This window comes from Bos javanicus, chromosome 11, assembly GCF_032452875.1.
Source record: "Bos javanicus breed banteng chromosome 11, ARS-OSU_banteng_1.0, whole genome shotgun sequence".
NCBI classification, from domain to species: domain Eukaryota; kingdom Metazoa; phylum Chordata; class Mammalia; order Artiodactyla; family Bovidae; genus Bos; species Bos javanicus.
The window spans coordinates 71,209,791-71,236,479 of NC_083878.1; the positions used below are offsets into that span (position 1 = coordinate 71,209,791).

General features: G+C 53.0%; 1 protein-coding gene across 4 annotated transcripts; it reads right to left on the reverse strand.

The window, feature by feature from the left end:
• Positions 1-22,757, reverse strand: FOSL2 (FOS like 2, AP-1 transcription factor subunit). Of its 4 annotated transcripts, none has more exons than XM_061432954.1 (4): positions 22,644-22,757; positions 12,666-12,917; positions 7,693-7,800; positions 1-5,336 (listed from the first exon to the last, which is right to left on the reverse strand). In XM_061432954.1, the coding sequence occupies exons 1-4, from the start codon at positions 22,743-22,745 to the stop codon at positions 4,815-4,817; spliced, it is 984 nt and encodes a 327-aa protein (XP_061288938.1). In that variant the 5' UTR covers positions 22,746-22,757; the 3' UTR covers positions 1-4,814. The 4 variants fall into 4 exon arrangements, with proteins under 4 accessions (XP_061288938.1, XP_061288939.1, XP_061288942.1 ...); XM_061432955.1 differs by lacking the exon at positions 22,644-22,757 and adding an exon at positions 20,665-21,655; XM_061432958.1 differs by lacking the exon at positions 22,644-22,757 and adding an exon at positions 20,660-21,653.
• Positions 22,758-26,689: the final 3,932 nt, after the last annotated feature.

Consider the following 26,689-nt stretch of genomic DNA (forward strand, 5'->3'; position numbering starts at 1 on the left):
TTCAATCTTAATTCATTTTATTCTACAAAAAGCTACTCAATTGAAAGTGAAAAAGCTAACAAAAAAAAAAAAGGAAAAAAAGTTGTAATATGTTCTTTCTTCCATAGCAGCAAGCTTTTTCTAACAAGCTTTCTTTAGTGCAAATACTGTAGGCTTGTATTACAGTAAAATAACAAAACAACAACAAAACACCACCAGAGATGCTTCAGAGCTGAGCTACTCCTCAAATTTCAAAACTATACAAAGATTTTTGAGCTCATAGTCCTGCCTGGAGAGGCCTATTTAGAAGCCTTCCCAATGGGACCATTTCACCAATATTTAAAAAAAAAAAAAAAAGACAAGGTGCTCAGAAAGATAATTAAATTCCCCCATCAAGCTGTAGGAATCTTGTACAATGTTTTTTTTTTTTTACCTCCAGGATCTTAGAGCAGTCTTTATTCCACATCATCAACATACCTCAAATACAGATGCACGAAGCTTTTGATTTGCCACGATATACCAAAATACTATATATACATCTGTCACTTCAGAAAAGACACCCTGATACCTATTCTTTATACAAACGTGAACATTTTTCTTCCTCGACATCAAGTAACCACAAACTAAAATAAATGGAATAAACTTTTAATCATACACAGAAAATAATTTTTGATGAACAGAGCAGGATCTTTCCTTGTGTTCTAACGTAGAGTTCTTGGTGACCACTGTCCCCAGGGGAATGACACACCATCTTTAAAAACAGAACCTTTTTTTATACAGTTTATACAGCACAAGTCACAAATCATTTTAGAAACAAAGCATCATTAGCCTAAATTAAAAAAAAAAATTATAAAGAAGAAAGAGAGGGAGAGAAGAACTGAGCATTTTAATGCTATCTGTTTCTATTCAGGCTTGGTACAACACAAAGATGTAAACATTTAAAATAAATAATAAAATAAATGTCAATTACTTCTCCCCCTTCCCTTCCCATGCCCTGCTCAAAATTTGACCCAGCTCCTCCTGAACATGTCAGCCTTAGAAAATTAAAACCCTTTGTTGATATATGACCAATATACTAGAAGTATGAGAAGATGTCACATAGGTAGTGGGGTGACTGGGTTTCCTTTTTAAAAGGTGCAGGAGGACATGGGCACACCTAGAAATGTACACACGCACGCACGCACGCACGCACACATACACACGACCCGTCAATAAATAGTGAGATGCTGGCTTTTAAGACTGAATGCCAAGAAGACTCAACAAGCAGAAAGTAGCAAGACCACTTTACTTAAGTTTTTAAAAGAAAGTTACACACGCCACATATCCTATTGGTCCACAAATTCTATAAGGACTCAGGTTAACCATCTGAAGAGTGCAAAGGAGCACATCACAGGGGAAACACATTTAGAGGTGGGAGGATATTGTAGGGGGTGGGTCTTTGAGAACAAACCTCAGACTGAAGGCAATCTTGCCTTGGATCTTTGGAGAAAGACCTTCTCACCTCCAAGTGTTTTTGTTGATCCATTAGTGGTGGGCTTTTAATAAGGGAAGTCCTCATCACTTAGTCTCACCCTAAAGAGAGTATATATATATAAAAGTGCCTAACACAGTGCCTGGCACATAGTAGGTGCTATTCTTTTCCTTCTTAAAGAGGCCACATGGATGTCTGATCAAGGGAGGAAATCAACCTAACAGTTACAAGGTGAGATTGCAAGAAGCACTGTTGGTCCATCAAGGAAAAGGGAGAAAAGTCCCAACGCCTGTAAGTTGAGCTCAATCTTAAGATGGAGCCTAGTGGGAACAGAGAGGAGACTCCCTTCCCCAAAGCCTGAGAAAGGGAACCAGTAGCCTCTGATGGTTCCTGGCTTTGAGTTGCCTGTGGGATGGGCCACAGTGAAGACACCTGGCCAGTCTCACAGGCAGAAAAATGATTTCTTTCTGAAAACTTCCCCAGTGAATTCTCTGCTTTGAGTTGGCTCTGGTAATTGCCTAAGCTTCACCTGGGATCTTCTCTCTGTCCTGTGTCAGCAGCTGTCCCCATCCACTCGACAGGAAGAGGGCTGTTCCCAAGAGGCTAGCCAGGTGGCCAAGGGGACTGTGTGTTTCACACCAGCCTGTCAAGGAGTGCCTGCCCTATGTGGTCCCAGAGCTGCCTGCAGCCCAACTGGAGTCCACACCAGCTGCCTCACGGCTGGGGACACAGGGGGGCATGGGGTTCCCTGCCCAAGTCCAAAGGCTCCCCCTGCCGCTGCTCCCGAGGAGGAGGAGAAAGGAAGGAGGAGGAAGCAGCAGGCCTGGTGTCTGGCAGCAACTTTAGAGAACCAGCCAGAAGGCAGTGACTGAGGATATGCCTGTGAGTCAAGAGTGAATTCTCCAAATAACCTCTGGCTTTGAGGAAGCCAAACTACCTCCAAGAACAAAGTTAGAGGGTCCTGAATAGAAACACAGCTCAGAGGCCTCGAAGTCCTGCAAGGCGGCTGGGTTCTTGCTTTCTGCTGGTCCCAAAGCCAATGCAGTTTGAAATCTGAACTAAAGCCAGACTCCATTTCAGGAATGTCCAGCTTGGCCCCACGTCACATGCCAGGGCCTGCCTTGGGATCAGAGCTGTGCAAAGTGGGGCACAAAGGGACTTTAGAAACAAAACACCAGAGAGCAGCTTCATTTAAGAAATATATAATACATATATTCAAAAAGAAATAGCTCCCAGTTGGCCACAAATACCACTTGAGATGATTAAGTCTTTCAGAGCTGAGTTCACCCCAGTTCTTTTTGCCTGTCTCCTGCTACTCCTAGCTGACCTCTGTGTCCTTGATTAATCTGAAGCCAGAAACCCAAAGGCCCCATCTTATTAGAAGCGCCCCTCCCAGAACTTCTGGGGAACTGGGGGGCAGCGTCACAGCCAAGGAATGTGGGAAATAACATATTTAAAGCATCTGGGGGGAAAATCCTGTTTCTTTTAGTCTCCTCTCTTTGCAAGTCCTACCCCTCCACACATCACTCCCGGTCATAGTGGGCTGCGTATTTTAGGCATTGGGTTGTTCCATTCGGTGTGTCTAGGGCATGGCAAGTGAGTAATGAACATTAAATACCAGCCGGCGTGCCAGGCCTGGGTCTGTGAAGGGAACAGGTGAGCAATCATGTCATCACTTTTTCTCCCTCTCCCAAGTCCAACTTTGAGATTTAACCCCCACTGGGTTGATTTAAATAATATCTATATAGTTTTAAATTATCATACAATGATCTCTAGAGCTGAATCACAATAGCGGGGCCTCCCTCAGAGTACTAGGCCAGCAGAGGCCAATGCTGGAAGACCAGCCTTGGGGAGAAAAAAAGTCTCCGAGGGGTGGCAGGCGGGGACTCCGCTGAGCTCTGCGGAGCTGTCCTCCCGGGAGGAGGTGGGGGGACGGCTGGAGGACCCCCTTTCCCCATCCTCCACCCCACAGGAAAGGGCAGCTCTCTTGCAGTGGGATTCATCTCTGATTTCAGCAGCCCCTGGGGAATGGCACATAAGCTGCAAGCCACAACAACAGCTCTGGGCCAGCTGTTCACAGCTGGCTGGTGGACCTGGGAAGCACACTGGGGTGAGGGGGTAGGGGAGTGTAAGAGAACAAGCGCGAGATCCATCAGGTAGCAGATGACCACAGAGGGTAGCATGGCCCAGCACCTTGGTGAGAGGTGAGAAGCAGGCGCTGGGGCTGCTGCGAGGCAAACCCCACTCTGACTGCCTCCCTCCTTCCTCCCCCTTCCTTTCCATCCACAGCAGAGGCGATTTTGAGGCTTGGGGAGGGGCCAGGCCCACGCTCATTAAACCTCCACGGGCGGCGTCACCCTGAGAGGCAGGGTGGGGGAGGGTGGAGCAGGCAGGGACTCGGAGTGACGTGTGGCTCCGAGGAAGGAAGGAGAGAAGGGTCCAGGGCTGAACGACGAGGCGGTAATTACAAGAGACGTCCTATTCAAGACACGGGGTGAAGAGAGGCTGGCTGGGACACCCGTGTGGCCCGCTGGCACTATTCCTGGCCATTCCTGGCCTGGTAATTAGGCATTTGGCAAACCCAATCCGTGCCCCCGCTGTCTCACTCACACCCTGTCTTCTGGCCAAGCTGCTCCTCCAAAAGCTGTCTCCGAGGATGGGGAGGAAGGGTCCTCCAAACCTCCTGGCGATGGTGGCCTCTCCTGGAGAGTTCAAGGAGCCCTGCTGGCGGTTCCGGAGATGGTGGTGGACCAGAAGTGTCAGAGGAGGGAAGGTTCTGTATTGCACATGGACTGTCCCCTTCTGGACAAGTCAGCCCCAGCCAAAGAGTCACCCTGCTGCCCCCTCTTCAGAAATGAAGAGCTTTACTATTCAGACCACCCAGATGAAATGTCATGGCAAATTCGATAAAAAACTAAGAGGAAGTGAAATTGACACTGGGGGAAGGAAGGGCAAATAGAGGGAAGGTGAAAACAAAAAGGCATTGAGCATGCTTGGTGGGGCGGGAAGGACACCATCACTCCAGAGACACATCGGAACTGAGGGACAAGAATGGCCCAAACCAGCTTCAGGCTCTTCAGAAGCCAGGGAGATGCCCGAGTCCACCAAACCAAGTTCTCCAATGTTTTTCAAGAAACGGATTTGCTTTGCGAGATGGACGAGGGAGGAGGAGGTCCTGTGCCTTCCAAGAGCTCATCCAAGTCCTCCGGCGACTCACCACCAAATCCCACCTGGGTCTCCCCAGAGCCAGGAAGCTCTCTGGCAGGGTCCCCCTCTTTTCCTCACGGCCCCGGAGCGCTGGAAGGTGCTGGTCCCTGGGCAGGAGGCAGTGACGAGGACCCCACCCCTGCCCCTGGGAGCTGGGTTACAGAGCCAGCAGAGTAGGGGAGTTCAAGGAGTCTGATGACTGGTCCCCACTGCTACTGCTTCTGCGGTGAGCCTTGGAGCAGGACTCAGAAGGCGACGCCGGCGACTCCTGCTCCAGCACACTGGGGTAGGTGAAGACGAGGTTCGAGGTGCCCGGAGTGATGGCAGGAGTGGAGGTCACCACGATGGGGGTGTGCAGGGGCTCCTCGCCATAGAAGCCCCCAGCAATGCTGATGGGCTTGATCACGGAGCGCTGGGCCTTGTCCAGCCCCGCCGATGAGGACGAGGGGCTGTCCTCTTCCAGGGGCTCCTGTTTCACCACCACGGCACCGACCCCTCCACTGGCCCCGCCGCGCAGGGCCTGCAGCCCAGAGGCCGGCGGGGACCGGCGTTCCTCGGGGCTGATCTTGCACACGGGCCCATGGGCCACCAGCATGAACTCCAGCTTCTCTTTCTCTTTCTGCAGTTCGGCGATCTCCTTCTGCAGGCCCGACTTCTCCTCCTCCAGCTCCTCAGTCTCCTGCAGGGGAAGAGGGGAAGGATGTGAAGGATGGTAGGAGATGGGCCAGGGGGTGTCAGATCTGGGTGAGAGAGGGAAAACCAAACACGGTCCTCAGAGGGCTGACCATGAAGCTAGTGAGCTCACACCCGACTGCTTCTGGGCCACCTGCATGTTCAGGATTCCTTGTTTCCAGAACTCCAGGTTGAGAGTAGAGGTGAGTCAGCTTGGAGGAAGGGTGAATTAACCCTTGTAGTGGCCATGACTGAGCACTAATAATAAAACTGAGTTTCCAAGAGGTTTAACCATTTGCCCGATGCCAGAGTAAGCAGATAGGGTAGCCTGGATCTGACTCCAATATATCTGATTGCAGAGTCCACGTGCTACTACGCTTTTCTGTCAGGACTGCCCCTGGTACTCCGAGGGGGTGAGTAATAGTGAGACCTGGCGGGGGAAGGGAGCAGAACAGGCAGCTGCATCCCTCCCCCCACCCCCCATGCCTCTTCAAGCCCCTCCAGCTCGCCAGGGACATATCGACACTGAACTCTGAGCTGCGTGACTGGATATTTGTCTGCACACACAAGCCTAGGAGTAGCTGGCTTGTAGGAAGCACTCAATCCATCCCACTGGATCTTCACTGCCCCTCTTCTCTTTTTTTGCTCTTCAGGACTCACAGAACCCCGAGAGAACATTCAGTTCAGCCCCCATGCTTCAACAGATGAGACCCCTGCCAGCCTGAGTGGGCAAATGAGGCCGGCAGGGACCCTCTGCAAGGACCTCAGCCCCTCCTTTCACACAAAGCTAGAGAAGCAACAGATGCACGTGGTGGCGGGAGGTGGGGGGGTCGTCATGGAATTTACGGAGAGGTATGTGTCACCAGCCTCCTCCCCACTTTTCCCGAACACAGATTCCTGTTTGAGAACGAGATGACATGGGCCAGAGCTTTGCTAAGCAGAGTACAGCATATTCCGGAGTGAAAAAAACTTTCCATCTGTCTCAAGGGTCTGATGAACGTCATGAGCTTCTGAGAGGCTTCCTGTGCAGGATGTGGCTCAGAGGCTGGGTGGCTAGGTCGTGGGGAGGCGGGGGTGTAGGGTGTGAGGCTTCAAGGGGAGAGAGGGGAGGAAAACCGACGGGCCTTGGGGCACAGGCTATTCTGGGGCTGGTGGCAGAAGCACCTGGGGGTAGACCCAGGGGGATATGGCTCCCTGAAAGGTTAGTGGTGGGGAGGGCTCTCCGGGGTGTCTCCCGGGGAGTGCTGATCACTAATGGATCTGCCCCACCTGGCATCGGAGAGCTCCCACTCCTCCTCCCGCCTCTAACACCTCCACAGGCCACTACCAAGGGCATCATAGAATTCACCCGGTGCACATTTAAGGCCCATGAACAAGGGCTCTGGGATGGACAAAGAGAAGTGGAAGCAGGGGAATGGTAGCTGGGAGGATTAAATAAAGTAATAGGATTTGCAAGTCCATTTCGATTTCCAGAGCTCCAACCTGGCTGCTCAGTGCAATGACCACTGACACAGTTCACCTCATCTCCTCACTTGGAAAACATTCCACCCAGGAAGAGTCAGTCCTGGCTCTGGGTTTCCTCCACACGGCACACGGCCCCTCCTGGAGGGCTGGGCTCTGGAGGGAGTTACGTGATGTCGGTCAGGTCAAGGTTTGGGGAGGGAAGGGCGGGGCTGAAGGCCCCCAGGTGGGGGCAATTAGCTAGCAGGGGAGAATGACTCACAGGGCAGAATGAGGTACCAATGAGGTGACAGCTTCAGGATCAGAGCAGAGGCGGGGAACCCTCCCGCCCACAGAGGATATGAGAAAACCCCAAGATAGTACAACTCAGCTGCCTATGATCCATACCCATGAGACCCAGGGAGCGCCAAGACCCTGCAGAGGTGGAGAAGCCCAGAGAACCAGATGGCTGAAGCCAGGCTGGGCCCACTCCTGCCGGCGGCAGGCAGGCAGGCATGGGGGCGGCTGGAACCTGGGAAGAGGAACCCTGGAGGGGGCAGGTTTGGGCCTGCCTGGCTGCTGGCCGGCAACGGCGACACCCTCTGCCATCCCTCGCCCAGGAGCCCCAGCAGATCTCAGCACAGAATCCTTCAGATGCTGAGGTGAACAGGGTGCCAGGCCCAAGAAGCTTATCCAGTTCTTTCTGGGTCCATGCTGGGTGATAAAGGCCAGCTCCCTTCTCCCCACCCACCTCCTTCAAATCAGAGCAGGGCTGACCCATGTGCTCAGAAGAAGGAATGCTTCTGCCCATACTAACTCTGTCAGTTACTAGGGGTGAGGGAGGGAGGGGAGAGGGCCGGGAGCCCTGGGGTCCCAGCTTCAGCCCACCCAGGAGTGCGCCCACCCCACGCAGGGCTCCTCACCGCCTGCAGCTTCTCCGTCAGCTCCCGGCGGCGGTTCCGGCACTTGGCCGCAGCCAGCTTGTTCCTCTCCCTCCGAATTCGACGCTTCTCCTCCTCTTCAGGGGACAGCTAGAGGCCAGGGCCAAGGATCACGGTTAGGCTCGGGTGCGTGGCTCACAAAGCTTTTCCGCTTTTAACCGCATTGTAAGTAGGGGAAGAACCCCTTCTGGGACCGGGCAGGGAAGGAGGAAGGCAAGAGGAACGTGGCTCAGGGGCCCCAGAACATGTACCTCACCCCAGTTTGGGTGCCTGGGGGTAGGGGGAGCACTCAGAACTAAACCCCAGCCCCCAGAAGGTGATGTCACGTGTTTGAAGGGAGAGCAGGGTAGCCATGGGTCAGAGACTCACCAGCCCAGGCATGATGGCAGCATGTGACATGTCAGCCCTGATTCAGTGCCAAGACCCGAGAGAATGAGCTGGGACCGTTCCCCAGAGAGTCCCCTTGTGCCAGGCCTGGCCCCACCCACTTAAGCAGCTTCCTCCCAACTCGGCCTAACTACTCCTCCCCAACACTCTGCCTGCTCTGCAAGCCTTATTATCCCCACTTGATTATGTAGCTGGGCCCAGAGTAAGAACCACCCGGAGGGGGGGGTGCATGTTCTCTTGCCAGATGGCGGGAGGGAGGACCACCCCACTCCCAAGTCCCTCTGCCAGCCCTCGAGTGCTGGCTGCTCGCAGTTCAACCCAGAGGACTCACCAGTGTGCCTGGCACAGTGCTGGATTGGGCAGAACGAGCAAAGAGGAGGAGGAGCCCTGGAGCAGATTAAAACTCTGCTGCCCACCACATCTACTCATGCAACCAACCAGCCCTTCAACATGCCAGGCATGGTTTGAGGGGTTAGAGATTTGTCAGCGAACCGAATGAACAAAAATCCGCCTGTAGAGCTTATGACCTAGCTCCTCACCAGGAAGCTGGTTAGGGGCCTGCAGCTCAGGCCAGAGGGCAAGAACTCTGCTCCACCACCAGGGCTGATACTCTGTTTACATAGAGCCATTCCAGAGTTGATGTGAGTAGATGGCTGTGGGCCAAGGCAGGAAGGAATTCAAAAGGAAAGACCCCCTCCTTCAGTGATCAGACCCTGACAGCACACCATCTAAGTGCCAAGTGATGTACTGGGGGCTTAGAAGATTCTGGGGGCAGTAAGGCCCAAGTCCTCCCCTCAAGGGACATGTGGGGAAAAGGCCAAAGCCATTTTTGGAGGGCTGAAAGAGAAGCTGCCCCCCTGAGGGATGCTGCCTGGACCTCCAGCCAGCCTGCAAGTAAGGGAGCCACTCCCCAGGCTGGGCCCAGGCCAGAGTCCCCAGGACGCTGCCTGCAAAGCAGGGCATAGCATCACTGTGTCCCTCCCTAGCACCATCTGTCCTTGCAGCGGCCTCCACGTGGGGCACACTGACCTGAGCCCATCCAGCTGGTAACATTACATTCCTGTTAGTCTTCAACCCTCTTACAAAGGCCTGGTCTTCGAGCCCACACTGGATCCTGGCTCCACTTCCCTCCTCAAGCCCCTGCCCCACCTCCCCGGGAAAGCTGATGGCTCCATGGTCTCTCTCCTGAGAGGTGTCGGGTGGCTCAGAGCCAAACGCAGATGTGGCACTTCTGGATGGACCCAGACAGATTACTGACCCTCCGAGCCTCAGATCCTCATTTGGAAAGTGGGGTTAATAGGACCTGCCCCGCCTCCCACAAAGCTTCTGCAGGGATCAGATGAGACGCAGTGTGAGTCTTCTCTAAACCAGAAAGTGCTGGAAAGAAGACAACGCAGTCCAGAGGTCTCCTCTCTGATACCCTTGCTGCACTCACTGAGCAGCAAATCAACCAGACACCCAGAGAACACAGACGGGGGCACCCTATTCTCTGTGGGATCACAGAGGATCACAGGCTGAGGTCACAAAAGGACACTTGGCCAAGGCCCTGAATACCTGCCGCTCCAAAATCCATCTCAGCCTGAGCCCGAGAGGGACCGAGAGAGCCTGATGGCCCTGTTGCAGCCCCAGGTTCAGGGCTCAGCATCAAAAGGCTACCAGGGCTCCCCTTGAGGCCCAGCTAGCACCGCGCTCCCTCACTGATGAGGGGCAGACAAGACAGAGAGCTGGTCCTGATCCACTTCTGCCTCCATTCCCCCTGGACAGATTCTGTTCTCCCCAGTGCCTTAGAAGTTTCTCTCTTCTAAGAAGTGTCTGGTGAGGTACAGGGCAACTTGTGGGAGCTCTTGGCATAGGAAATGTTCAGGGGCGGTGACAATATGGTTACAGCATGAGTGTGTCACACCACCACGTACCCACCCACAAGCCACACACACCCTCCCTTCCCCGCCACTGGTGGCCTCAGAGGGAGCCTCCGGGGCAGGCCCCAGAGGAGGGCAATGAGACACCAGGCCAGCGCCATAACAGCCTCTGCCCCCTGGGGGAGGCTGGGAAGGCAGAAGTGAGCCTCAGAGAAAAGACCCTAGAGCTAGCAACCTGAGGAGCCAAGTTCTAGGATGCTGCTGCCTAGGCTTCCTCTAAGCTGTTGCATGATGGTCTGAACTCCTAATTGACATGGGATAAAATGTTCCTGGCTCTCTCCTTCTATCTCAAAAACAGAAGGAAACTCTCCAAGGGCACGCCTGGGTGGTGTGATGGGAAAAATCACAGGGTTGAAGGTCAAAGGGGATGGATTCCAATCCTGGCTCTGCTGCCACTCACTGCATGAGCCTAGGCAAGGCCCTTCTTTCTAGGCATCAGTTTCCTCATCTGTAAAATGGGTGCAGAGGGAGATTTAGAAAAGCCAGTCTCCAAAGTCTCTTCCTCTCTAATCTTGCAAATTTGGTGTGACCTGGGTCCAGAAAAAGGACTTCCCTGGTAGCTCAGATGGTAAAGAATCTACCTGCAAAGGAGACCCTGGCTGGATCCCTGGGTCAGGAAGATCCCTTGAAGAATGGAATGGCTTACCCACCCCAGTGTTCTTGCCTAGAGAATTCCATGGACACAGGAGCCTGGCAGGCTACAGTCCGTGGGGTCACAAAGAGTTGGACAAAAGAATGAAGAGTATTTAGCACATCTTGCTTGGCTGTCCTGCTAACCTGGGAGTCCCTCACAAGCCTAGCTTGTAAAGGATAAGGGGTCCTTTACATACCAGGAGATAAAGCTTGGTACCCTGAGTTCCCTGAAGGAAGCACAGTTATAGAAGACACTGGGATCACTGCTACTGCATATTTATAACTACAAGCATGGAAGCAGCAGGGAGGAGGAGGGTATTGGCCACTTGCCCCAGGAGCAGAAGCCCAACAGGACCTGGGAACCGTTAGTGTCTATTACACACATCTCCCCATGCTGCCCCTGCACAAGGTCCGGCCATTAAGAGAACAAGCCAACAAGTAGCGGATACAAGGCCCAGCTTTGTCCTCAGAGGAACGGGACTCGTGTAAAAGCTTCTGGTTCCTCAAAGCAGTGATCCTTGTAATTCTAAGTATCCTGGGAACTCGTGGCAGGCTTCCCAGGTGGCACTAGCAGAAAAGAACCCACCTGCCAATTCAGGAAACATAAGAGACACGGGTTCGATCACTGGGTGGGAAAGATCTGGAGGAGTGCATGGCAACCCACTCCAGTATTCTTGCCTAGAGAATTCCACGGGCAGAGGAGCCTAGCAGGCTACAGTCCATAGGGTCACAAAGAATCAGACACAACTGAAGTGACTTGGCACACACAAAGGGACTAGTGGCACTGGACCCACAGTTAGCCACTGGCACCACGTTTGGAAGGTCCTTGTATTGGAACACTGTGGGCCTGGGGATCCCAGAGTGCAGGTGGACAGTGACTGAAATGGGAAGGGGTTCCAAAGCTGTAATCGAAGTAATTCTCCAGGCTAATATTTCAGTTGAAAAAGGGATTCTGCTACTAAAGTATTTCCCTTCCTTGGACTCACGGTGGCATGGCATTGTAGGAAGAGCACTGCAGAGGGGTGGAATCCCAGAGGCCTGGTTCTAGACCACACTTCCCCACTCACTGGCCAAGTAGCCCCAGGTAGCTGTTTGGCTGTGTCATCTGCGAAGGGGGACAGGTGGGGCTCTTACAAGGCTCATTCCCTCCTTTCTAGAATTATGCATGACTCTGATTTCTCTTTTGGGAAGCGGGGGGCCATCACTGCCCCACTCTCCGCTAATACAGACGATAGACCTTTGGAGGCCCGGGTAGATGCTATCTAGAGAGCAGAGGCCCCACCCCTTTCTGGCATCCCTCCCAGCCAGGTTGGCTCCTGCTCAAAGCTAAGCCCCTTGAGGGGAAAAAAGGCTGCTGTTGTCTGACCCCCGCTCCCCAATGTGTCCCTGGAGCTTAAGGAGCTGAGCAGATTCCAAAGACCCCAGAGTCCCAGATATGTTTCCGGAATGTGCATCCCAGGCACTTGAAATGGGCTCCAGCCTCGAGTTGGAGGCCTGGGACATGGAGGGGTGATGGACACACCGTAGGCAGTACTGGCCTGGAAGTGGGCCCCTTTAGGACAGCTGGGTTCTTGCCCATACTAGATACTAGGAGACACTTAAGGGATAAGCCCACAAAGGGCTCCCCGCCAGGGTTCATCGGCTGCTTGTCCCATGGTCCCTCTGCCAAGGATCAGAGGATACTGCTGTAGGCAGGTCCCAACAGTCCTGCCCGTGTGCTGACGCCTCATCATTCACCACGTGCTTTCCCACCATGATCTCATTCCAGTGGCAGCAAGTCCTGGCTAGCAAGACACCATCCCCATTTTGCAGCTGAGGAAACTGAGACTCAGAGATTCTAAGGGACATGGGCAAGATACCTGACTCTCAGGTCACATGCTCTGCCTCCAAGGAGGAGGGTCCTGAGTTCCTTCATCTCCCCAGTGCTCCCAGAACACACACCCTGCTCCTCGCCAGTCTGCAGGAAAACACTCTGCACTATAAAGCCACTAATGTGGCTCCCGAACAGAACTGTACCTGCTCATCTCTCCTCCTGCGGCCCACCGTGGTGCCAATGGTCTTGATCACACCGGGTCTCGGGAGGGCCATGTGCCCGGGGACAGAGGCCAGGCCTGGCAGGGGGCTGTAGGGGTGCGAGCGGGGGTATGGGCTGGACATGGAAGTGATCACCGTGGGCTGCACCATCCACTGCAGATCCTGGCTGGTCGTGATGGCGTTGATGGTAGGGATGAAGGCGCTGCCTGAGCCAGGCATATCTACCCGGAATTTCTGAAATGAAGAGGAAGATAGGACTGAGCCAACAAATACTGCAAAACAGGCCAAGCCGAGATAGAAGGCCAAAACCAGCAGAAAGTAGGGTCAGTGCCTGGAGTGCCGAGGTCAGGATAACTGGGCGGGGTTCCTGCACATCCAAGAATCAAGGGGATCTTAACTCTTCCCCGTCAGATCTGCTCCCTGACTGAGGTCCTGGAAACTCCATCCCCCACCGGCTCAGGAAAGATGTGGTCATATCCCCAATGGCTGCCAGGACAGATGTGGTCCTCAGCAGCTCACATCCCAGCAGGCCCTCTCTGAAACCCTCCAGGCCAGCTATGCCCCTATCTGCAGGACAGCAGGCCTCCCATCTGGGCCACCTAAGCCTCTGGGTCACTTGCTCTTATTCCCCAGGTACCAGCTTAGTATCCTTTAAGGAGATTTGCAGACCAACTGCTCTACAGCAACAAAGATCACCAGGAAGTTTATCGTGTCTGCTTCTGTTACATTCCAAAAAGTTTCATCATGGGGCTGTGATCCCATCAGTGTGAGACCATGAAAAGATCTCCCCTGACCCACGAGACTGAAAGCGGTAGCCTTTGCTGCCAGGCTTCCCCTTGCTGTCCTTGCACTCCTTGACCTTCACCCCCATCTTGAGAGATCCTGCATCTCTCTCTACCCATTCATGTATCTATCTATCCGAGCTCACAGGCCTGTCTGTGGGAAACTTTAGCGCTTCTAGCTCTGGGTTTTCTCCCTGTCACTTAATTTATGCCCAGACCACGTTGCAGAGCCCTGTGGAACATGCTGCAGGAAGCAGTCTATTTAAAATATAACATGATGACAGAGTACCAAAGCTAAACTGGGCCATGCTCCTCAGCAGCTGGGCCTGACCTTCCTTCAGAGCAGCTACTAGAAAGTGAGGAGGGAGAAGGGGAAGACCCCCCAACTTCCAGATTTTCAGGGGAGAGCCCCCCTTCTGGAACCCTCAGCCTCAGATGATTCTTGTTCCCACAAAAGGTTCTGCACATCCTTTCTTCCCTAACTTGGGGGATGCAAAGATGACAACAATAATAACTAACACTTACTGAGCACTTACTAAATGACAGGCACCACAGTAGTGTTTAACCTAGATTATCCCATTAATTCTCCCTCTGAGGTAAGAACTACCATTATCTCCATTTTAGAGGCAGAAATTTAGGCTTAGAGAGATTAAGTAACTTATCCAAAGCCACGTTCTAATAAGCAGTGGGGTCAGGATTCAAACCCAGTTCGGTCTGACAGAGAGGCCAGGTCTCTCCCACACAATGCAACACTTTGCAGAATTGTTTTTCCTATCTTGAAGTCCAGCCCCAAGTGCTGATATCCACCCCCAATGCACCTGGACAGAGCATCAGGGTCATTCCCACCCAGGATCCCTACAGACAGTCCCTCACCCAGGAGGCCGCACAGGTCTGTTTGACCCCAGATGAAAGCCCATTGACATTAGCATGGATGCTATAGCATCCCTGCTCTTGCGGCCCAACCAAGATTAGAAGTAGCAGCAGCAATGGCAGCTGCCTCTACCATGGTCTTTGCCCCTGGTGATGACATCTGTGTTCTTCTGTGTAAATAAAAGTGAAGCTTAAGAGTCCTTCATTGCAGCTCAGGGAGCTGGGGACCCTTCCTTGCTCACTCCCCTGCCTGACCCCAATCTAGGAGGTGGGATGGGGCTGCCTCACCTCCCAGACTAACCTGGATAAAACGTCTTCTGGGATTCTGTGAAGTTGCCAGTGCAATGGATTCTGGGAGGCAATGAGGAGAGCTGCCCAGTGCAAGAATGGATTCTGAGTCATCTCGCAGGGCAAAGACAACTGGGCTTTTTATCAGGAGCTGAATGAAAAGTACCAGATGTACCTAAGTATGTGTGGTGTGTGTGAAGGAGGGCTGGGTGCAGTGAACATGGAAGGATACAAGTGGGAAATGATCTTCAAGGAGGAAAAACAGACAACCAGAGCTGGCCTTAAGGAAGAGGGCATTGGGAACACATGAGCAGCTGAGTGTGTGCAGAAGCACCAAAGCCCAGGCAGCTATGTATCTCTTAGGATGCTGCGTTGGGAGGGAGGCTGGGAGGTCATCTGAGTCAGGAGGCCTGGATGTGAGGCCTTGGTGAGTCACTGGGGACTCAGTTTCCCTGTCTGGAGAGGGGAGCAGTAACACCAAACTCTTTGCACTATCACAAGGATTAAATAAGGAGCTACTTGTAATCACAGGCTATGAAAGCACATCAGTGGTGCTCAACCCTGGCTGCAACATTAGAATATTCTGAGGAGCTTTTCAAAAACACCAATGCAGGAGCCAACCTTACCATTAGAGTTCTAAAATCACTGCTTTCGGGTGGTGTTCTGATAAGCTGTTTAAAAAAAAAAAAAAACTAAGGAGGTTCTAACGTGCAGTCAGGGTTGAGAAATGATGCTCCAAATAAATGGAAGGTGCTATCATCATCATCATCACAACAATGACAACCATCACGGCCACCATCACCATCACCACACGCATTGTCATTGGAAGTGTCTGGGGGAAGGGGTGGCTCCTGGGAGAACTGCCAGCTTCTCATTCCTGGGAAGCACCCAACATTTTTCTTGTTTCTCTCCCCGAGTCAGGTTCTGGGTTTGAAAGACACCCATGGCATCTAGTAGGACAGTTTAACGTCCTTCCTTCGAGGGGCAGGGGGCTGTCAGCTTTCCTCTCAGGAGAGCACCCAAGAAGTTGACTTCTCATTCCAACAAAAAAAGAGCTCCCATTTCAGGCTAAGGGAGGGGAGCCAAAAGCCTGAAGCAAAGCTGGAAAGACTAATTCTGCTTAGGACTAAGTGGCAGACTCTCAGCCCCTCTCAGGAGGCCCTCCGGTCCACTCTGTCTGTGATGGCAGGTCTACAGAAGGCCATACCCGGCCATCAGCCAGATTCCTTGCAGCAGTAGCTTGGTCTAGACAAAACAAGACGCAATAAAAACAAGGCAGTAGGTAATGACTGCCTCTAAATGCATGCACAACTCGTTTCAGAGGGAGGTAAAGCCATCTGGGTAACACACTGCTTCTGAGCTGCAAGGAAAACAATGTCCCAGCCCCAGAGGGGACTGCTAAAGGAGGCTTTTGTCTCCAGCAGGAGCCTCTCTGAGACACACACAAAAGTTTAAGTGAGATCTGGCAGATTTGTGTTTTGTGTCAACTCTGAAGGTATTTTTCAGAAAGTGACACTGGAGTTGGAGAGAAGAGGTGAGCCTCAGAGTTTGTGGTCCCAGAAGTTAGCCTGGCGTTTTTCTCTCCCAAAAGGACCCAAGAACCAGTCACATGTCATGTTGGGGAGAAATCACAGTTCTCTACCAATGGGTTAACACCGAACAGAAACCAAGATGGGGCTTCTCAGCTGCAGGTACATGGTGGTTTGATCCCTGTTGCAGCACCAACAGGGATGTTGGTGTGCTGGGGGTGGGGGGCTAGAGGAGGTAACCCAGGACCCTCACTTGACCCCCCTGGAGCTCTCCACTCCCTTGAAAACTCCTCCTCTAAGGACAGCATGGAAGGTGCTGGATGGCTATGTGGTATTCCAGTCTGGCAGAGCCTCCAAATGCTTTATTTAACTGTGTCATCCTGTTGACTTCTGGGTGGGCAAGAATGCCTATAAAAGGACAAATTGCCCCCCTCCCCCCAACCTCCTTTGGCAGTTTGGCAAACTTTTGCTGTAAAAGGCCAGATAGTAAATATTTTAGACTCTGCAGGCCATAAGGTCTCTGTGGCAACTACTCAACTCAGGCACTGTAGCGTGAGTACAGCCACAGACGAGATGTAAACAAACAGGCGTGCCTGGACTCTCTTAAGCCCTATTTACAAAAAGACTTGGGCCATAGTTTGGCGACCTCTGTCCTAGAGGATTATTCTCATCTCAGTAAGCTCAGGTTGAGGGGAAAAGAATAAAGAGAGGAAATGAGAAAGCAAAAAAGCAGAACCATTCTTCTAACCCAGGGAATCAAGCAATGGACTCTCACTAGCCAGTGTGAATCTCCAGAACCTGAAGCCGAATGTTGAGGTTGCAAGCCTTGATGGGGGTCTTCAGGCAGCAGAACCTCCTTATCCTGAATTTAAGGGAGCCTTGGGGCCGCTCAGTATGTATGTGTGTCCTGCTGCCTATGAGAAAGCTCGGAACAAGGGGCCTTTAGTGCTACCCAGCTTCATCAGATCAGAGAGGTCCCTTCAGTCCAGAAATTGCTAACTTGAGGAAATGACTTTTCTGAACTCTGTAGGGCCTCAGGTTCAGAAAGGTCTAGGAAGCAGGGTTTGCTTTCCTGCAGACATGGATGTGGCAGGGCCTATCCCAGAAACTCCTGGCGTGAGGGGCCCAGAAGTGGCATTTAAGATGGAATCAGAGTTGGTGTTCAGGGTCCATCCCCTCAGCCAGGCATTTCTCCACGAGGTTGACTCTTGACTGGGCCACCAAGCACTCAAGCCATCAAAACCCTGAATACCTGGGACCTGCCTCGACAGGTAGAAATGATTATGCATGTCTGAGAAGAGACTGGGTTCTCTCTCTTAAGAACCCCCTTTTTTTAGTTTCCCAGCACAGGAAAAGGAAAATTCCAACATCCCAGGAGACTCGCTTGGGGGAAGAGGAGAGGGCAGGGCGAATGCTGCCTCAAATGCCCCAGAATAAACCTGCTGAGGTCCAGTTTGACTCAAATGCTCTGTACTTTTACTAAACGTGGGGTGTTCTCCAAAGCCTTCTCTGTGGAATTCAACCAATTTTCACAGATTCTATATGGGACATCACCTTGACCTTTGACCTTTCATTCCTGAGGCTCAGCACTAATGTCATCATGGAAATAGTCATCAATAACTCATAATCCCGCGCCACCCCCCCCCCCCCATTTTCCAAGTGATTCCTGTCAGGTTCACTTGAACAAATCACATTATCCTCCTTCACCTAACTGCTAGGGTGAAGAACAGCAAAGAAAAGACAAAAGCAAGGAAAAGAAGGTGACCAATACTGAGTTGTCCACCAGGTTCCCTGATGTCTTGCCTTCCAGGGCCCTTTTGGACAGAAATTCCACTCCAAAGCAAGAGGGAATTCCCTCTACCCTTCTGTAGACCCCACTCTGTACCCCCACCAAGCTAAGACAGCTCTGCACTCCACGGGAATGGCATGCCATCTCATCCTCTCTACAACCACAGCAGGTGAGCATGGCCAAGTCATTGTCCCGTGATGGGGCATTGGGTAAGATGACTCTTACACCTTCCCTCTCTGGCCCAGCGAGTCCAAGAGGGACAGAGTTACCAGCTGGGGTTGGGAACAGATTTATTTGCCTCCATCAGGGCAGCTGCCGTCATTTGGAAATGCCGTGGCCACAAAAGATGCCACACACAGCATGGAAGAGACGGAGTCACAAAACACTAATTCTTTTTCTTTCTTTCAATGGATAGACGAGAAACCTAGCCTCCTGAATTCTCAAAATCAGTGCATTTATTCCTCTGTAACGGGATGGGGGTTGGGGCGAATCGAAAGGTCTAGGTGGCAGAGGTGCCTGCTTTGGTGTGCCTTGTCTTGGTGACTGCTCTCCCAGGAAGACTCTTGAGATGGAGACCAGCAGGATTTGGGGTCACATCTTGCTTCGGACCCTGCCAGATCACCCAGACCTCACACATCACCCTTGGTTCCTTCTATGCCAGATCTTTTGATAACTTCCAAATATTAAATTCACCCTCAAAAGACAAAAATATGTTAGGAGGGAGGGTTTTCAAAAGAATTTGCTGAAGCCAATTCCAAAGAGGGGTGTTGTAAAATCTTTCTGAGTCTGACTAATAGCCACACATCCAAATAAGAATTTAGTCTCCTCAAGGAACGGTTATGAAGGGGACAACAGCTGATTTGGATGCATAAGTTCTGGTGTGTTTGTATTAAGACAGGAAAGAAAAAAAACAGAGGCTCCTAACTCTACACTCACCTTGAATAATGAGCCAGGTAGAAATAAAGCAATGGAAGTGCACTCAGGGGTTTGAATAGGAAAATTCAACTGCCACTCAGACAATACGTGACTGCTGCTTCACCCCATTCACTTTGATGAACCAGTGACACTGACTTCCACCAGCAAGAATCAGCGGAACAGACAAATTCCTGGGATAACATTTTGTTTGATCCTAATCTACAACATCTGTGAGATCAAGGCAAAAACAAAAAAAAAGGGTACCAGACCCTTAATATACACCTCCCACCTTCCCACCAATTCTGAAGACCGTCTCCTCGAACAATTTCCAGTGTCCTGCTACAAACAATATCAAGAAAACAAGCCTTCGGAATTTGAAGACATTGTGCTGCCAATGAACAGATATAAAAATAGAGAAAGAAAAAAGCACTCCTTTTTCAACCATGCTTTATTTAGAACAAAATAAAATTAGAAAAGAAACTGCATTTCGAGGTCAAGCAACTCCTAGTTAACCACTGTTAAATATGTGGCATTTATTTGTCCTGAATTAAAAAGAAAAAAAAAAAGTCCTAAGAATTTCGAAAACTCACCAAGTTAACACTCTCTGGGGCTGGAAAAATACATTCCCCAGATAGTTCTTCTAAGAATGTCCCGTAGGGGGCACTAAAGAGGCACGATTGGGGCTGACTTGGGAATCACAGTCATTTCTGGTAAAAGTTCTTTGATGTGAGGAATGTCCCAGCCTGGTACAGTTGGCAAAAGTTCACTCTGGGGAATTTTGTGTGTGTGTGTGTGTGCGTGCGTGCGTGTATGTGTGTCTGTCTGTCTCTTGGAAAAGAATGGTTGCCAAAGAAGAGAGTTATTCTGTTATTCCTTGGTTCCAAAAAGGAACTGTCCCCTTTGATTTATTTTCACAAGTTATCTGAGAAACAGACAAATGGCAGCCTTGGAAAAGTTCTGGGTCTTGTTTTTGTTTTGTTTTTTTCATTAAAAGGGGGCCAAGCTGATGAAAACAAGTTATGAAATGACCTATGTTTGTGTAACTGGCTAGATTGCGTAATGCTCAGGGCCTGAAACCGTGAGTCGAGCAGTCAGCCAGGGCATATATCTGGGAGGTGTTTTCCTAGGAAAGTTAGGAAAGAGAGAAAACAACAATAAAAAGAAAAAGCCAGGGGTGGGGGTGTGTGTGCAACTATTAGGGGCAAATCAAATCACCAATGACCAACGTCTGAGATTAAAACTATAACTGGAACAGGAAATATTTTTCATACTTCAAGTTCCTGCCACATACAAGAACAGAGGTTTTAACAAAGAGTTATCTGCCGCCCCCCGTCAAGTCACTGAAACTCACAGCCATGTGTTAAGACCAAGCTTCATGAAGTGAGAAGAAAGTCCTAGGCTGAGTAAACAGCAACAAATTTCTAAGGAATATTAGACCCCACAAACAAAGAGAGGAGAAAAAAATAATATTCACTTGCCCAAGGTAAAACCAGAGCTCTTACACTGAGCTGCCACAAAAGGAGGAAGGCCCATCACCAACTGCCAGGAAAGTCTCTCCATAAAGGAAGCTAAGAGAAATAAAGTGATTACAGGTTTTATCTGGTATGCAATAAAGTTACCTTGAGCCCGGGTGGGGTCACAGACATGTGAAATAACAAAAGCTTCTCACGTCAGCTCTTAGGACCACAGAACAGCTCTGCTCCCAGTCACAGGGATGATGGAAAAACCCTCTCCCGTCCTCCCGCCACCCCCTCCCCTCCTCAGGAGTGGACAGGCTGAGAAACTTGCCCAAAGCGGCATTACCTTACCAATCCCTCTGGTTTGAAAGGCTCCTTGCTTGAGCTGCTGGGCCGAATGGACAGGCACATACGCAAGAACCCCGTGCACCAGTTATTACTAATTGCAAAATCCTCATGTGTTACAGCACGCTAGGAATTAGCCAACAGCTGCTTTTTGCTTCGGTAATGAGGCCCCATTACACTCTGCTGGACTGAGTTCTCTTCCTTCTTCCTAGCTCTGGTTTCCTGTCTGATTTTCTTCCAAAACAGGGAATTGCCTCCACTCACATCCTGGGCTCAAAGCCCTAGTGACACAGATTATTCAATCGGGGCACTGATGTCCGGTCTGATTTTCCATCTAGGCCCCAGAGTCTGAGTAAAGCCCGGCTGCAAGGTTGTAACATTTCAGTGATGACTGCCGCAGAAACAGCAGCCAAAGGAGCAAATGAGAAATCAAAAGATTCCTTCCTGATTTGGAGAGGCAGAGAGGGACAAAAACAGAGGGGCTGTTGAACTGGAGAATGAGGGAATAGATGTCAAATGACTCCAACCCATTGCCTAATGATGGTTGGATTCAATAGAAACCACCAATGGGGCTGGAAAGCAAACAAAATCACTTTGGGACAAGATTTGAAACTCATCACCTTAGTGTTCATTATTAAGGGTGCATGCACTGACTGTGCCCTCAATGCACTGACAAGGCTCTCTACAGTGGGTGCTTATGGGGATACCAGGGCAGGTAGAGGCGAGGCACAGAAAAGCGTTTTGAGGATCCACCAGGTATGGGGAACCACTTTGGAATAAGATATCCTCAGTTACTAAGAGAGCCACGTTTCCATTTTATTCTCCATCAGGGTCCCTCCGCCCTGGAATAGCCCACTGCAGCCCCTCCTGGTTGGCTGGCTTATAGAGGCCAAGGCCACCGCCTAACCAGAGCAACTCTTGCTGCAGCCAACTGGGCTAGAAACTCGGCAGATCCTGACCAAGACGGGCTTCAGGGTCTAGCAGCCTTGTTTAAGTCAGCTCCCTCACAAGCCTCTGGGTGGGGGGGGGTGGGAGGTGGCTGTTGCAGAGGGTAGGCACCCCATCAGCACCACCAACCTAGCAACAACTTTCTGGTATTTATTCTGGTATTTATAGACAGAGATGGCAGGCACAACCTCTCCAGTGCAAACCAGTCCGCCTGCTTTAGAAACAAGTTATTTCTCGGCTTCCAGAACCATTCAGGAGCCTAGAAGAGGTCTCTCCAGCTTCCCGTCTCTGTGCAGCCGTCCTGGCCCCAGGTACTCCCCAGGCCCCAAGGCGCCCCTTTGGGTGGCAGTTCAGGCTCCTAGACTGACCCTAACAGGAGGTGGATGGGCGCAGGGTACATAGACGCACGCAGCCGGAGCCAATCAAGGCTGACCTCCTTCTTCCTGACCTTCGCACCTGACTCCCTGAGTGACAATTCTCGCCCTCACTCTGGATCACTTGAAGGAGCCCAACCAGTTTCCGAGTTCCCAACCTCTTTCCGAAATTAACTAAGACCAACGGCGGGAGAAGGTGCGGGGTCGGGGTGGGGAAAGAAGGAGAGGGCTTTTTCTCAGGAATAAGTTCTCTAGATATCGGAAGGGGCCCGTGCGTGAAAAATTTGGGAAGGGGGAGTCCACCACGGAGATAGAGGGGAATGGAGATGAATTCCTGGGAGAGGAGGGAGGCACAGGCTTCTGGGAACGGGACCTGCAATTCCAGGAGCTTGTCTGGATACGATGTAGTGTGAAGGACAGGGTTTGTAGGTTCTTTCAGCCCACTCGCCGCTCCAGTTAAAAAAAAAAAAAAAAGTGTTGGCGAGGGTAGAGGGGGTGAAAGGAGGTGTGGGCAGGAGATGAGAATTCAGAACTTACAATGGTGGCCCGTAGGTATTTTCTCACCAAACCGAGAAAGGGCAAAGAAAGCAAAAGAGGCAGTGGCGGCGAGAGGAAGGCGGGGGTCCACCCGCGCCGCCAGGTGCACCCGGGGCCCGCACCTACCTGCTGGCCGCCGCCGCCGCTGGAGTAGGACTCGGCGTGCGCAGGAGAGCCGCTGCTGCCCCGGGACGAGGTGTCAAAGTTCCCGGGATAATCCTGGTACATGATCCGCGGTGGGGGCCCGAGAGAAAACAGGGTGTTTTTCTTCCCCCGCCCTCGCCGCGGCCGCGCACCGGCTGCTGTGCGCTGGCTTTCTGCTGGCCGCGCCTCGGGCTTGTCCCCCTCGGCGGAGGCACCCCGGGAACAGGGCCCCCTGAGCGCCGAGCGCTACACCACTTCTTTCCTGCTCTGCGAGCGCCGCGGGACCAGTTGTCCACCCAGTCCCTCCCTCTAAAAAGTCCGCGCGTCCCTCGGTCCCTCCCCTGCGCGCGCCCTCCCGCCCCCGCGCGCAATCGGAGCCCAGCTGAGACCGCCGGCTCAATCAAAAATCGGTAATCAAAAAAGAATGGGAGTCAACCCGGCGGGTCAAGCCTGCCAGGTCTGGGGACCCCCGATGTCAGGGCAGAAAAGAAAGAGGGGGGAAAAAAGGCAGAAAGAAAGGCTGCCCGCTTGGAGAAACTTCTATTTCCTCCTTTTAGAAAAGGAGCTGAGAATAAACTTCCTGTGGCCGACTCGCCGCCGGAGTTTGGAGCGGCTCGGACACTTGACTAGGAGAAGAAGGCAGCCTGCGCCCGGCCCACGGCCCGGGAGGATCCAGCTGAGCCGGCGTGGAGAGGGACGCGGTGCCGCGGCTTCGGCGCCCGGACCTGCACCCCTTTCCCGGCGCCCGCTCCCGGACGGGCCCGCCTCGCCCGTCCGCGCCTCTCTCTCTCCCTCTCTCGGTCCCCGCCGAGCGCCGCTCGCTTGCTCGCTGGTTTGCTCGGAGCCCCAGCGCTCTGCCCGAGATGAGTCACTACAATGGCACGATTTCAACTCCACACTCTTTATTCTCCAGCCCCTGTACCTCACGTCAACCCGACTCCACCTTGCAGGGAGGAGCGCGCGGGGAGGCGGGGGGAGAAGGCCGAGGAGGAGGGGGAGGAGGAGGAAGACGCGCGGGAGGAGGCGGGCGCAGCGCTCCCCTATCTGCCCCGGCTCCTGGCCGCGCTGACGCCAGCCACACACCCCGCGCGAGGAAGGAAGGCGGTGGCGGGGGTGGGAGCGGACCGCTGGCGCGGTTTGGGGGAGCCGAGGCAGCCTGGCCCATCCCCCCCCCCCCCGGGCCACGCGCCCTTGGTCTGTTCCACTGGCGCACGTTGCCAAAGATGGTCATTTGCGTTAGAGGACGCGAGTGCGGGTTCCCTAGCTTTCGGGTGACGTGGAGGAAGAGGGATTCCCTCGCCGGCTCCCGAGCGCGCCACGGCCTCCCCACCTTCTCCACCGCCCGGGGAAGGGGCGCGGGGCGGGGCCCCTGAGAGCCGCCGCGGGGGCCTCGGCGCCGTGTTTCAGAAAATAATCACAGTCCTGAAGAGCGAGACGGGCGGTTCAGTGCGGCGCCACCGCGAGGCCGAGAGCCGGGCGCGCAGAGCCGCTCGCAGGGAGGGCGCGGCCGCGCACGGGCGTCGGCGCCCTTCGCGGCGCCACCCGGAGCAGCGGGCGCCCTGGGCGCCCTGGGCATCCGCGCCTCCCTGCGGCCGGAGCTTGGCGGGGCGCAGCGCAGCCGGGCGGGGCCGGCCTGCCTATTTTCCCTTCCGCGGCTGGCTCCCCACTGCTTCCCGCCCCCCTCCCCTTTCTTTTCGGCCCTGCAATTAATTTGTTAGGAGTAGCCTTGAAGACGAAATTAACCAGTCAAGACATTCCGGCCGCCCTCTATGCTGGGCAATTAGGACGCATCTAATAGGAGTAATCGGGCATTATAAGCAACCTCGACTGTTAGGAATTTGAAAGAAAAAAAAAAACAAACAAACAGGGAAGAGGCAGGCCCGAGAGAGGGCGTGCCCCAACGTTGTCTTCAGCTGTTTTGGAGCGAAGTTCAGGCAGTAGGTAGTCCGGATTCCTAGCTTCTCCTGCCTCGCGGGGCGGGGCGGGGCGAGGTGCGGGGTAAAGAGCACAGGCCCTAGAGTGTGAACGCCAGGCTGTGCTGCTTTCGAGCTGTGAGACTTTGGGCGAGTCCCTTAACCTCTCTGGGCTTCAATTTCTGTCTGTAAAACGAAGGGATTGAGACATGACCTTCTAAGGCCCTTGTCAGTTCTGGAACTTCAGTCCTTCTGCAGAGATGATGATCCGGAAGAGCACTGTACTAGGAGTCAAGGAAATCGAATTCTGCTCCAGGCTTTGCCTTAGTCTCATACCCAGCTCTTAATGTACCAGCAGGAAGATGCGTGAAGGCTGTGAAGCGTTGTGCACTGTAACACATCACAGTTTCGGCCCTCAGTCTCCTTATCTGTTAAGTGGGGGTGTTGCTAGGAAAGAAAAATAGAACCCAGCCGGGAACTCAAAGCTTTCCCGGGGCTCTATATAAAGCGCTGGCGTTTCCGGGACGGCTGGCGGCATCTGGCCGCCCCAATGGCCCCAAGATACGGTAATCCTAAACAATACTCGGGGTCATTGTTTACAACTATAAAACACATTCTGTCCTCGGCTCCATCCCCAAGGACGCGCGTGGAGAGGCTAGGCTGGCTGGGCTCCTCGCACCTCCCTCGCCGCCTGCAGCGCAGCGTCCACAACTCCACGGGTCGGGGCGAGAAGTGCGAGGCAGATGGATGCGCGCACCCAGCGCGGGTCTTGCCGTTTTTGCCATCTCTCGCTCTCTCTCTTTTTTTTTTTAATCCTGCGTCCTGCCTGCCTGGGTGTGTTTACGCTCCTCTCCCAGCAGGACTGAGTAAATGCAGTCCTTTGACGCAAAACCGTTCAGCCCTTTCCCCAGCGGCAGCGGCAAAACCCAGAAAACTGGGGGTGGGGACGGTGTGGGGAGAGCGCAGGAGAAGAAATCGTGACACTTTCTGACTCGCCCAGCCATCGCCTCCCGCACCGTACGGTCCTCGGCCGGCCTGGCGAACTCCTAGGTGGGGCTACAAAGTTAGGCGCGGTCCGGGCGTCCAGCTCCCTCCTGGGAGCAGCCGCGTGTCCAAGCGGCGCGAACAGGCGCACTTTTCTTTTTTCTTTGAGCTGCAGCGGCTACCCGGCCCTCCCCCACCCAGCGCTTGAAAATCCAGTGCTTCTGGGTCTCTCCCACACAGTCCTTCCAGTAATTCAGGGGGAAAGAAGGAGGGGGAAAGGGAGCCTATGCTTCCTCCGTGGCCTCCGCCGTCCCAGGCGCGTCCAGGCCCGGGCAGGCGCCGCCGGGAGCGCGCGGGCGGGCGAGCGCACCCTCGCGCCTTCGCCCGCCCCCGCCCTGCCTGCTCCCCAGCCCTTTCCTTTCTTGTGGGTTCCCGTAAAGCCCAGCAGCCCCGAGACGTCTGCAGAGCATCACGGAATCTGTGCTGATGCAAGTCGCTAGCCTTCCTTTGGTGCGCCCCGGCCTGCCTCGAAGGGCTTTGATCCCGGCCTTCCCGGCTCCAGAACTTGTGCTGGCTCCCTCTGTCCGCGGGGAGGCCCGCGATCTGCAGCCGGCCTTCACCTCTCAGTCCCTGAACGCCAGGCACAGAGAAGCGCCCTGATGCTGCGGGACCGACCGACTGGTGCAACTGGTGCCTCGGACTAACTGAATGCCAAGCCGAGAATTTAGCCTCCAAGCCCAGTTCATGGCCCCCTCTGTGGGGAATCATTCCAGGATCACCCAGTAACAAAGGATTCTCTGACTCCCTGGAATAAGATACTAAGAAGAATAGGGGCCAATCTTTATTGAACACTTACCAGGCGGAATACTTGAAGGGATTGTCTTATGCAATCCTCCCAACAAAAGTTTGAGGTGGGTATTATTCCCTGGTTGCAGATCAAGAAAATGAGATGAAGTAACTTGCCCAGGAGAATTAGTTAGAGGGTTAGTGACCCAGCTGGAAGTGCAGCTGATCCTCTATGACACCAGACTCCTCCTCTTACCCAGGACATGCATGACCTGCCTCCTACGGGTCAGGTTTCTCTCTTACTGGTCCCCAGAAAGCATGGAATTCATCTTGTGCTTGACTCTG